General features: G+C 45.8%; 1 protein-coding gene across 3 annotated transcripts in view; it reads left to right on the forward strand.

Moving 5' to 3' along the window:
- The window catches only part of CAPN9 (calpain 9), a 28268-nt gene extending 27382 nt beyond the window's left edge, over positions 1 to 886 (forward strand). For 2 of the 3 annotated variants that reach the window (XM_419585.8, XM_040697659.2), the window contains one exon: positions 439 to 886. In XM_419585.8, the coding sequence (XP_419585.2) occupies positions 439 to 465 (27 nt within the window). In that variant the 3' untranslated portion in view covers positions 466 to 886. The remainder of the gene's footprint in view (positions 1 to 438) is intronic. The other variant, XR_005858269.2, reaches the window with a different exon arrangement.
- The last annotated feature ends 12738 nt before the right edge of the window (positions 887 to 13624 follow it).

Below are 13624 nucleotides of genomic sequence, written 5' to 3' on the forward strand. Positions count from 1 at the left end.
AGCTTTTCAGCATAGGCTTGTTGTTTTCTTTGTGCTCTCTTTGTCTTCCTATTGCACACATGGTCTGTCTCTCATTTTACACTTACCCGAAGTTTCCTGGGGCAATGCACATTGAGTTTCTTGGCACAGCAAATGTGAAAGCTCAAGTGGGCTGTGGTGAAGGAAATAAACACACTGCTGTTATTGGCATCCAGTGCTCAAAGAGCTCTACCCTCTTCCCTCCAAGCACAGAAGTAAATGCTGGAAAGTCCTGCTTGCATACTAGCTAGGGTCTCCATGTAGCACCAGGACATAAAAGCTAGTGAACAAAGATCCCCTTCCCTGTGTGGGGTCAAATCTGAGCAAGGCATTGCTTTTGAACTTTGCTCTTTCATTTGGGGAGGCAGGTGAAGGGCCTGAAATTACTTATTGTAAATTTGATCCTTCTTTCAATATTAGTTCATCAACCTGGCAATGAACATCTGAGGAAGTCGGATTTGGATGCCAGGAGTCTCTTGTGCCATCGCTGCCATGACTTCTGCCCCAACAGCTGTGATGCCCTTCTCATGCAGACTTCATCAGGAGCTTTTGTGTGGAGGAAGACTCATGCTGCTCATCTTTCTGGTCTCCAGCCCTGTTGCATTCAGGAGTTCAACAGTCAGATCTCATTTTGTTTTTAATTTCGATAAAAGCTGTTGATGGATTTGTTACTGGGAGAGATATTTGGATGGGGCATACATGCCTCTCAAGCAGACTGAAACCGATGCCCCTGAGTGAACACAATCTTTTATGAAATAGGATTGTATTTAGTTTCAGCACAGCACCGTCTACAATGATTAAACATCTTTATTGCTGCTTGGCTACAGATTGCTGTAAGATGCTTTTAAAAATATAAGGTTGCATAAAATTTTGTTCGATTTGGAATTTTTTTCCTGCTGTGTGGCTACATAACAAGCCTCTTGTTGCAGCCACATGAATTTCAGTCTACTATTCTGTGAAGGGAATGGACGGATGAAAATCCGTCCCTGAATATGTACTGAGGACATAGGTCCCTGGTCCAGGCTTCCTTAGAAGAATGTTTATTTAAGCTAAGACCTGATGTTCATCATATGTTTTAGAGAAAAATTTTTGCATCTCACTCCCCTCAGTTCCTCTTCTGTCTGGACCAAAGCATGCCACACAAGCCAGAGTCTGCACACAGTTGCACACAGCTTGGCTGCAGCTTCAGAGACACACATGGCTCAGGAGACAGTGAGCTCTTGCTTGGGGACATCTTCCCCCACCCACAGTCAGAGCTTTTATCCCACAACAACCATGCCTCCAGAAGAGCAATTACAATCATATTATATGATCTAAATGCTACCAGTGGTAAGGCTGTGATCTCAGCAGCTATTGCTATTTTGCATTCGTCTCTTGCATTGCATTATTCATGTGATGTTGATAGTCAGTGCTGACTTAAAAAATAACAGTAATAACAGCCAGGAACTTAAGAGGTCTTCAATGGATTTGTTTCTATGAATATCTTCATAACTTATGTCTATTTTATAATGAATCAACTGTCTGGATTTGTTTCTGAAAGCCTTTCTTGCAGCAAAACAGATGTCCCCAGAAGAGCTTTGTATTCTCTACTGTCCAGGATCACCGAGACAGCCAGGGCTCTATTTTCTCTAGATTTAGACCTACTGAGCAATTCTGGAACGAAAATCAAGCTGCAATAAAGATGAAGCCCAAACTACTGGAAGAAAAAATAACGAGGATCATGATGGTTAAAATACCCATTTCATTTCCCAACAAAGGCCATCTGGTAACTGTATAGAAAATGTTCTGGAGCTAACTTAAAGCTGAGAGAAAGGTAATGGTTGCTGTATGTGACCAACCGAGGTACTCAATCCTATGGGATGTATTGATTTTCAGATGTGCTGGTTGTATATGCTTTCAACAGCACTGGAGGCAGCTGTCTAAATTTGTGAAAGTTTGCACTGAAATCTAGACTGTCCTATAAATATTCAGCCACATACTTGAAACTAAATTAATGGATTCTTAGCTGGTTCACTGTGTGAGCTTGGATGTTGATACAAATTTGTTGTAATACATTTTCCTTCTGAAGCAATATTCACAAGCTATGCAGAAGAAAAGAGACTTCTCCATGTCTGGCTCCTCTGCTGTAGCTTTCTGTTTCTCTACACAGAGCTGGGGATGTCTTGGAGAGATCAGGTTTAGGAAAAGAAAGTGATAAATATTGGAGTGAGAGCAATGGAGCATAAGTAAAAATCTCTGCACTTAAGTGAAAATTCATGCATTTAAGACAAAAACACCCCAGCTTGTTTTCTGCCCACTCAGAGCAGTTACCTGCTGACTGTATCACAAGGAATCTGAGAGTTAACGCCTGAATCCTTTGCAAATTAGAATAAGGCTCTGTTCCAAAAGTGAAAAGCAACCTTGGGAGTCAGGGCATTTTGAAGGTGAAGGATTGTATAATCTCCTGTGGGTATGGGCCTTTATTCTGCTGTTACATTGCTTGTGTGAATGAATGGGTGGGCGAGTGAAAGACGTTTGACTTCACAGCCCCGTCAGAATGCGATAGTCCCTTTCAGCACTTGGTTCTCAAGCAGGAAGGCAGTCCAATGCCCAGAAGTAGAGCCCTGGGCTTGCTGGCTTCCTTTTATTTCAGCTAAAGAGTTTGAAGTCAGATCCTTCTGCCTTCTGTGACACAAGGCATGGATGTGTTTGGCTCTGCATCATTACAAGAGGTATGGCAAATCACTTAGGGTGGTCTGAAAGCCGTGAGAGCTATACATTCCCTAATGTGGTGCACACAGATCTTGTCAGCAAGTACTGGCTCATGCTGGGAGCCCTGCCTCTATGTTAATGGCTGCTTTAATAGGAAACATTAGATGCATTTTTCAGACATTTCTGGTGGAAAAAAAATCACTTAGCCACAGGGTTGCAATTTGAGCGTGCTCTCCTGCTCCCTCTTAGAACAAAAATTGCCTCCCTCAAACCTGCTGCTGAAACCTCAGGCCAGATGTTGGCCAGAACTGGCCCACCCACCTCCACCACCAGTTTCTGATGTAGATTTTGCAATGGATTTTCCAGTCTCAGAGGTTTCCTGCCCTAGTCACAAGAGATATAGAATCATAGAATCATTAAGGTTGGAAAAGATCTCTCAGATCATCAAGTCCAACCATCAGCCCACCCCCACCATGCCCACTAACCACATCCCTCAGTGCCACATCCAGACAGTTCTTGAACACCTCCAGGGATGGTGGTGACCCCGCCACCTCCCCGTGCAGCCTATTCCAATGCCTCACTGTTATTTTGGAGAAGAATCTTTTCCAAATATCCAACCTAGCACAGAGGGCCATGAGGAACTGCCATAAAAACAAAGAAACTGAGAAATAGCAAAACTGCATTCTGTCCCTTTACCAAACAGAGATGGAAGCACCAAAACTGTGGGCACCTGTGTGGACAGAAGTTACCTCATGCTTCTCTGAAAAGCTCGGTAATGCTGAATCTTTGGCAGTGCCGTCCACCTCTAAAATGTCCTATTTCTGTCACAAGTCTATTCCAACTCCCATGAGGTGTGACATTGGTCCTCAGACTCGATCCATCAGCACAGAGGTGCCTGAAGCACAGCAGGGCCAGGAGGTGTGGGAGAGAATGAAAACCAAGGCACGGGCCTACTGCTGGCACCGGCTCCTTGTTGTAGTGCCGTGGCGTCAGGCGGCTGAGATGCTCGGAGCGATGAGGCCTCCTCCACATTTGTAATAGTTGTGGTTGCTTCCAGCCATCAAAATTAAATATTTGTATAGAGATAGATGAGTTATCTCCATCATTTTCATTTCAACTGCATCATCTCCCTGTCTCTCCCCGGAAACATCTGAGTCTTCGTGCTTTTCAACTCGTGGCAGTGCATGTTTTGGAAGCACATCAGAGCGCTGAGGGTCATTTATAACGTTCTCAGTATGTCTAGAGCTTCATCATTTTAGAAATGGATTACAAATACTTGCAGATCGAGGTAAACACAGGCTGTCAACTCTCGCAAACAACTATCTTTTGCACGTCAGCCACTTATAAGGACAAGTGATATTATAAACTGCCCTCCCAGCAACTCTGTTTTCATCTACTGCCCTTTTCGTGGCCCTCAAAGGGAGTTCAGCACTACTAAGCATGGCCACCCGGCAGGGAGAAGGCCTGAGTTCTCCCGGAGCACTGTCAGTCTGGGCGAGGCCTAGAGCCTGGGCACAGCCACAGTCAGCAGGACCCTGCTCGCTCTTCTGGCAGACAGCCCCACAGGACACAGCACTGCCCCTGCCCTGGCAGGGAGGGCACCACCAGCATCTTGTGACAGTTTTATCCAGTTGCTAAGCAGCTGGGGACACAAATACAACGGAGACAAGCTGCCCAGAGGGAAAACTGCTGCATTGTTCTGCAAGTCTCCGGGCCTCCCCTGCCCTCCTGGCCTGCTGGGAATCCCAGCAGAGCTCCCTTTGCTGCTGGGGAGCACAGATCTGGCTCCCCGGCTCTGCAGCTGCTGCTGTGCCAGATCTGCAGCCCAGCACTGAGCACCTAGCCCAAGGAGGGAACAGGTGGGATGCAGCTTCTGCTCCTCTTGATGGTTAAGTGTTTTTTGACAAGTGTTCACCTTGTCTGACCATCAGGATGGTCAAACCACTTTTAAATCCCAGTGTACACCTTCCACCATTACTGATACCTTGAAGGCTGCCTTATTTCAGAGCAGAGCATCTGCAGCACTGAGAGCTGCAAAGATCCCTACCACTAAGGCACAGTGTCTCATATCACAGTGCCCAGAGCAGAAACAGGAGATCTGGGCTCAAAACCATTGAGCAATTTGAATCACATGTACCTTTCTCCAGTCTCTTGCAGTCAGTAGACATGTGGCCTTTCTGCATGAATTTAATACCCAAAAGAAAGGCTGTAAGCCATCCAGGAATTAATCAGTGGCACCTTTAGAGAGATGCATTCTTACAGTGCATTGTGCAAGAGTGGCATATGCCATACCTCAGCAGGACACTCTAGGACACAGTGCTGTGTACCAAAACCACTTACTGTACATGGGACTACTGACACAAGTCTCCTGGATTGCAGACACATTGCCCTGCAGCCCCTTGGCTGTCGTGCAGCTGGCTGTCAGGACAGACAGCTCAGCACCCACTCCAGATTGAAAACAGATTATCTGGGGCAACAGAGATTGGATTTATCATGACTGATCCCATCCGTTTCCTAGAGGATGTGTTAAGTGACCAAAATAGAAATGGGGTCAGCAATTAATAGGGTAGCTCTCAGTCACTGTCACCGTATGTTGATGGGATGGATGGCTCTTTTGCATATTTACCTGATAAATAACTCACAGAATGTTTTAGCAGGACATAGGTCAAGGAGAGCAGAGGCAGAAATGCTCTGAGTCCCTGAGAACTGAAGAAGCGATTGTACAGAAAGTGCCATCCTCACAGATTTCTTCTCCAGTGTGAAAGCATGAATAGATCTCCTCCCATTTCAGTGAGGGCTTTCTTGGCAATGCAGAAAGGACAGTGGGTGAGTGGCAGTTGTAGCCTCAGCTCAGCTTTGTGCCCCACCAGGCTCAGCTGAAGTTCCTGATATTATCCCTGAGAAGGATATTATATATACCATTTTGTCTCAAACTGGGGTAGGCAGATATTCAAGCACAAGAAGCAGAGGCTGAGAAATGTCTTTATGAGGGCACTGCAATGGCAGCAACCCAATCTGTGTCCTGTGCTGATGCCAAAAGCCCTCTTAAGGCCTGGAGCTCGGGGACATCTTTAGTACCATGGCGGTTGATTCAGTTTCTGATCCTTCTAGCAAGTGCAGCTTTCTCTGTAGCTCAGAGTAAGATCTCTCCAGGAGAACCCGCTTCACTGTTAGAGAGATGTTGTTCTTTCCAGGGGCAGGAAACCTCACGCTTGTCAAAACACTTTTCTGAGCCAGCAAGAGCTACAGTAAGAAATTTTAATTGAAAACAGGTGCGTGGCTGGCTGGCTGCTGAAAAAGTGTCACGGTGCAGTTTGCATAAGCCCTGGGGGAAAGGTGCATTCAGCATAAGGGAAAGAACGTGGGCACCAGGTTTGGTTTGGCAAGGAGGAGAAAGGGAGAGAAAGCAGGGGCAGCGCGAGTAGTCTTCAGTGCTTAAGCATTACATTTAAATGTAATTATGAAAGTCTATTTCTTTTAGCTTTAAGAAAACAAATTCCTGTGGGTGACTAGCAAATCTTCAGGCCAACATGGCAAAGCTTCATACAGCGGAAAAGCATGAGCGCCATTCACCCCTCCCCTCCTTCCTGTCCCTGCAATTCATCCTGCTGGCATTGATCCCCCTGCAGAAGCATGTCCCACTGCTGCTTCTCTGAGCACAGCGTAGGCAAAGCCAGCACTTAGTACTCTGAGAACCCCATTTGCCTGGGATGATGTACCCAAGGCTCATTCTCTTGCCAGGTTTTTCTATTTAGTAAACAAGGTGCCTGCTGGGAGAGCAGCTATGCTGCTGGGATGCAGCATTCTGGGTCTTGGGCATGGTCCCATGCTCATGGGCAACCTCCCTGAGCAGAAGGTTGGACCAGGTGACCTCCAGATGTCCCTGCCAACACCAATCATTCTGTGATGCAGTGATTCTGTGTTGTGAACATCTTGTACCCCAAATGCTCTGGTGAGAATGGATTGACTGAGGGAGCAAGGGTCTGGCAGGGCAATGGTGGGGCCACTCTCCTGCGGACAGATGCAGAGATGTACCCATAAGACCCACAGCACAGGGGTAAGACGTGCTTAAGGCAAACGTGGCACTGTCCTTATTTCCCTTCATAGACCAGGGAAAAATTCTCCAGCAAGGTGCCATTATCACCCAACTCTTGAATGTAGGACATCCAGAAAGCACCAGACAAGAAAGACAAAGCCCATGGTTTGGGCTCACTGAAAGGATGGATGATCAGTACCTTCTTTCCAGCGAAAACTATTCCACTGCTCAAAATGTTGATCTTTATTAGAAGGGTGTGCTCCTTGTTGGCAGCTTTACAACTGCACTGTCAGTGTCACAAGATTTCGTGTTCTCCATAAACCTTAGCTCCAGAGGTCTATGAGAAAGTGAGAATTGACAGGATTTCTACTGTAAGTTCCAGCTTTAATGACAGAGAAAATTTAGAAAATGGCATTTGAGAAGGTTAAAGATTCAGAAGCCAGAATACAATGATCACTGCTATTTTACTGCTTTTTGAAGTTCAAACCATGTTGATAATTTTAGTGGCCTTAACTCACGGCTTGTGACTGCTTTGATGTGTTGTTACTGCTCCTGGCTTGAAATAACCCTTTGCTGGCTCTATTTACAGGCAGGGATTTCCTTCCTTAATAAATAATTGAAAGTGTTCTGACAATTAAGTCTCCAGAGCTGTTAATTTAGTAGCTTCTCTGATCACTAACATCCAGCTCTTGAAAAACATTAACACCAAACTGCCACAAGAGTGGGAATTGGTGACTTAAAGACACTTGGAGGTCTAACATTAATATTATAATGCTGCAGTACTCATCTCTGCTGAACAGTGTTCCTCCTTGCAGTCTCACTGCTCCTATGCATCACTCAGATGCACAGAAAAAGGGAAAAGCAGAACACCAGCCCTTCAGCGTGTATTAATGTATACATCAACTTCTGTGTATATGCTTTAAACAAAATCTGTAACATAAATAATGATCTATGTATATATATATATGTATATATGCACACACGCAGATATATATGTGTTCTATATAAATGAAGGACAGCCTGTGTAAAATTCTTCAGTAATAACCCAGAAACTCACCACACATGGACCGCTCAGCTTCAAAACTGACTGGGTACAAAAAAAGCCCAAGCTTGCTCTGCAGAGGCAATTGCCTGCAGTCACCAACCCATCTCTGTCCCAAGGGAAAAATGCAGTTTCTCAGCCGAATTCAGCGTCATTCAAAATTAGATTTAAAATTCAGCACTTGGCCTTTCCCATTCGAAAGCCAGCTTTAGGCTAAGCAGCCTTGATTTAGATGATCTACCAACGTACGCTGCAACTCAAGAGGGTTTTCACTGCTCCTGAAGCTAAAATTAGAGGTGATACCTGTGCTGCGGCTGGAGATTGCATTGGCAGAGCATGGTGCCCAGCTTCTCCCATAGTCGCAGGAGACACTGCCTGCCAGCAAGATTTTGCAGGAATTTGATGGGAATTTGCAGGAATCTGTTCAGGAATTTCCACCCATTTGAATTTCTGTCCCTGCGTAGTACTGCAGCATTTCTGTGCAGGACCAGCATGAAGCCTATCAAAGCATGGGGACATTTCATCTTCAGCTACCCGATGGCTTCAGCTAGTGTTCACAAAGGTGTCTTTCCCATCATCTCAGATGGCTTACAAATGTCAATTCCTTGCACTTCCTACCACGTGATCCCTTCCAAGTGACTTCAGCTGATGCTTTTTGCTCCCTTTAGGGAGGTCAAGACGATGCTTTGAGCTGCATGCAGGCTTTCAGCCTGAGGTGAGTGTTGTCATTTGATATCAAGATCAGAGACAGTGGCTTTCATTAGAAGTCTCTGAAGAGGAATCTCTGTGTACTTTCCGCTATCAGTGAATAGCTGAAGGATCTCAGCATAGAAAACCTCTTTAGAATAATTTCAGTGCTGGAACAAGACAATGTTCTGTAATTATAAAATTTGCAGCTTCACTCACTGGGCTATGATTCATGTAGTTCAGAAATTCAACAGAGGAAGAGGTATCCTCTTTGTCTCTTAACAGCAAAGAACAGAGTGCCATGAGCAATTTGTAAAGGGAAATATTACAGCCAATAGTCTCAGGTAGAGAATGGCCACAAGTGGTCTTCACCATCATTATTTATGACCACTTTAGCAAGAAAATCTTTATTTTACCTGCAACAAACTAAGGTACCACACTGCGCCATCCATCCATGAGAAACAGAACCCCATGGCCTGTTATCTAAAGATAACAACAACTCTCAGCACTGTTGCTGATAGACAGAGGACCTCGCACCCCACAGGAAATCTCATGAGGGCTTCTCAAGGTGGGGTGTGGTGCTAAGCCTCAGAGCATAACTAGAAGAGGAAACACCAGTAGATCTTCAGTATTTCAATTCCTCTTAGCAAGAGCTAGCATTTTTTTTTTTTTGCTCCAGTTTCCTGAATTTGAAAATATATATACGTGTGTGTTTGCATCCAGTCGACACTTGGCATCAACTACCCCATCCCTACAGCCATCACTAAGTGCTGAGTCCTGCTGTCTCTTACAAGTGCTGCGCAAGGAACAAAAACACAGAAAGAGGAGCCCAGCTCTGGGCAAGCAGTTCTGAAACAAGAACACTTCGCAGGTAGCTGGTTGTGAGTGCTGAGGCTGTTGAAGTCAAAAGTAACTTTAAATGTGGCAGAAATAACTAGAAACCGAGGAATTTTTGAACAGTGGAGATCTGCATGACTCAAAAATATTATCCTGCACCGCTCCAGTTACAAACTGGCAAATATACATTTGCTTCATATGCATGCCTCACCTGCTCCTCTGGAGCCAAACAGCCTCCTGGATCTTCCTCAAATGAGAAAGGGTGTCCTTCAAGACAGGGAAGAGGCCCAGCCTCCCTGGCCCCAGCAGGGAGGTTGCTTCTTTATGGGCAAGAAGGAATAGGGGGTTGAAAGAACGTGCAATTTGGGTTTCTGAGGGAAAACTAACCCCACACTGCAACATCTACCAGCTACAGCCCTCCTCTACTCACTCTCTGCATTCTTGGAAGGCAGAGGGCCCGCACACCAGGCACCTGGGAAGGATCTGCCCTTGGGTGCTGTCATGGCCTTGGACACCAGCAGCTCCATCTGAGCTTTCATGTAGAGTGATTGCTTTTGGAGCAGAGCTGACTGAGCAGGCCTGAGGAAACCTCAGCAAGGTGAAGAGTTCCATGGAGATTGAATGTGGTTTTACCCACACCTGGATGGAAGGAGGGTGGTGAGGTTGGCAGGTCTGCAGGCTGGAGGTCTGGGGATGGTGACCTTACAGAGACAGGGACGAACTCCAGTGACAACAGCACAGATGGGCACTGCTGAACATGAAGAAACTCCCATGTGGTGGATGCAGTGAGGGGAGCATATGTGAAAAGCTAAATGCAATGTGTCCTGCAATGTGTTCTTTAATTGGAAGTTTGATAATTTCTTCCCTAAGTAGTTCCATTGCCTGGCTAAACATGGTGTCTAAAATTAGCTTCCCAGATAAAGGCATTTTTGTCATATTTACTACATTCCTATACAGGCACTGAAAGCCAGCTGTTTGGGCTGGGTAATGGAGACAAATCCATTTGTAACTATAATGATCTGGAATTATTAGTGCTGGAATTAATAGGGTTTTTTTATCTGTCTACATCCTATGCTCATTTTTTCCATACTGAGATAGTGCCAGAGGAAGCATTACAAGGGCTATATAATTAAAACCAGAAGTGCCTTGCAGTGAACTTAACAGTAAACACTAATGGAATTTCTAGCAAAAAGTAGTGCCCTGGGGGCTAGTTGGGAATGAACTAAGAAGGACTTGGTGCTGTTGCTATTAGGGATTTTAGCTGAATCTGTACAGTAGAAAGGATTCACAATTGCTATTTACTCACGCAAGCTGAAGCTCTCTGTAAGTGCAGTCACCAACTACCAGACAAAGTCCATGAGGCTGGGGGCACGCTTGCCAGCTCCTGATTCCTGCTCCATCCATCAACACCGAAATGCCTCAGAGATGTGACAGGACTGGGTAACCCAAATGGGACAATGCTATCTGCTAGCAGTGACCTAGAGAGGAGCTGTCGGGCCTGCAAGAGGTTGCTGGAGCATAGCTGTAGGCTTGAAGGGCCTGGCCTGGCGACTCTTGGGGCATATGCAGGTTTGCTGTGGCCTTGGGCAGATGCAGCTGGCTGGCTGTGGGTGAAGGGTTTTGCTGAAGGGTAGAGGTGGCTGTGAGGCCCTGCAGAGCTCACCCAGGTAGGCCGCAATCCTGCTTTTCCAGCCAGCCGGGCTGCTGGAGCTCCCAGGGGCCCTGGATCACTGGCTGCAGCTCAGTTTCTTCAGGATGAAGAAGTGAAAATAATTTGCAATTAGTGGCCACAAGTATTTGCCATCATTCTCTGCTCTGGAGGAACGGAGCTGCTGCCAAGCGAGAGTGGAAGCCAAAGGGTTCAGTACAACGCAGGGGCCAGAGTAGTGTTTCTTAAATGTAGGCTTGCAGGCACACAGCATTAGTTTCCTTTTTGGCAGATATCAGTCCTGAAAAATGTGGCAAGGAGAGCAGGATGTTCACTCAGCCCTCTAATAACAAACAGCTGTAATAAAGTCCAGGCTTCCTGCAAGTCCCTGTAAATTCTGCCACCAAGCTAATGCTCCAGCTCCTGTGGCTGGGAAATGTCATGGTGGAGAGAACCCAGCGTGGTGAGTTTTCTACTCCCTTCTGACCTTTACTCCTTCTCTCACCTTTCATCCTTGTCTCCACGAGGACGCTGTGTGTCACTGCAACTTTTCATAGCAGCTGGCGCTTAACCACAACAAAAGCAGTCCCTATAAAACACTTTGTACCTAGCTGAAAGAGGGAATCTTCAAAGGCTGCCTTCTCTCTGGCTATTTGATTTCAGAGCATGTACCCAGGAGGCAAACAGCCAGCTTGACTTGAGGGTCACCGGCACTCTTGCCACTTTTGGTAAGAAGGGAAGCTAAGGCTGAGGGCAGGCCCCTGTGCAAACCTCTGGTTGGTTACTGAAATTGTTGAACCGTCCAAAATACACAGAATACTGCCCTCCCTTCCATCTCTCTTTAATTTTTTTTTCATTCCCTCATTCTTTTTAGAGACAGGCATTAAAAGAAAATTGCGGTATGCTATTTTCAGAGCAGCTACATGTTTTTTGATTCATTGGCATCCCAGTAAACCACTGACCTGCCAAGGGCATTTATCCCTGTATCTGTGCTCTGAAATGAGGTCCAAGTCTCACAGCCATTAGGCAGCAGAGCCGATAAATGCTGTGATTTAGAGGTTGCCTGATGGAATCTTTTTCCCCAGAAGAAATTCAGAGTAAAATCTGGAGGAAAAACAACAAGCTTTAAAAACAATGTGCCAGGCTGAAGGTGAGCAGAGACACAGCTGCCAGGCTTTCAGCCAAGCCTGCCTTAGAGAGGCATAATGGGCAGCTGGCCAGGCCAGCAGCCTGTTGCCCTGTGAGTGGGTACCTCTACTGTGCTGGACACTTGCACTCATTCAGGCAGGAAAATCAAGCTGCTGCTAAGGGCAGGAGGAACTGTGGCCTCTCTCTCCCCTGGCAACTTTGCCTTGAACAGCAGGGAGGAGGATGGGAAGGAGCAATGCCTCTGGGAAGAGGATCCTAGAGGGGAAAGAACTGAAGGAGAGGGATGAATTGTGAGATTTTCTTCCCTGCTCCACTAGGACAGAATATATCTGATCTCACATCAGCATCTCTTGGAGATGGAGAACTGGATCAAGGCTGCAAGCATATTTTGTGATCATCTCTCACCATACACTCACTGACTCTAGAGAGTGCCGTCAGGGCCCTCCAGGTGGTGGGAGGTCAGAGAGACGCAGATCCTCGCTGTGAACTACTTGGCTGCAGTATGTGTTGAGGTGTAAATCACACGTGTGAAAAGGGACAGTAACAGATTTTCAACAGAAATAAGAAAAATGTCCTGTTGCAAACAATCGGGCACACCGGGATTACCTGCTCTGTAAAGACTTTCACTTGCATTATTAACTCATAAATATAGGACAGCCAAATTATGGGTTTATCTCAGATAGCCAGCAATTAACTCCTCAATTCTGCCACGTCTGTAGCTCACAGTAACAAGAACAAACTGTTTCAAGTAGGTCTGTTACAGTACCACAGTGGCGGCCACACAGCCAGTTTCTCACTGTCTGAAGCAAGTGTGCCATCGAGCTCTTACCAGCCCTCAGCAACTATGGCAGAAGCCACCAGTGACAAACTTGATCTCCTGCTCTGCTGTCCTCAGGCAGACAGCCACAGCATGTTTTCTCCGCTGCCTGTATTCGGTTATGAGACCTGCTGACTCTAACTGCCCAGACAGCTCCCAGAGGCTGTCGATTTGCCATTATTAGAATGGACTTTCAAAAGTTAAGATGGAGCTTAAGCAAGACTGAAGAAAATGATGTGTAAGCCAGATCCTAATAATACTTGGAATACCACCCCTTAATTGGCTGTCGAGTCTTTCCAAACCAAATTCTTATTCAAATGTCCTTTTAGTTGTTGGTAGAAATTCAGCTCAAGGATCAAACAAATTTGAATTCAAAATACATTTCTGGAAAAGAGCAGATGTGGGTATGCAGAAAGAGAAACATCCTTGTAGCAGTAAGTTTGATTCTCTTGTGCAGCAAGCTTTCAAGTGTCGGACAGAAGCGAGACTATGCAGTGGCCTCTGCTAGCATCTTCTTGTGACTTGCTTTTAAAACCTGTAGGCAACCATCCACTGAGAGCACAACTGTGTCAAAGTTTGTCACTGCTAGTTCTGGACATTTGCACTAAGCATAGTTTTCAAAATCCTCCTGCAATATTGTTCCTGATACTGATTTGGCTTACCTGATGATACTGTGTGTTACATTTCAAGTCCATTACA

The sequence above is a fragment of the Gallus gallus genome, chromosome 3, assembly GCF_016699485.2.
Source record: "Gallus gallus isolate bGalGal1 chromosome 3, bGalGal1.mat.broiler.GRCg7b, whole genome shotgun sequence".
Lineage (NCBI taxonomy): Eukaryota > Metazoa > Chordata > Aves > Galliformes > Phasianidae > Gallus > Gallus gallus.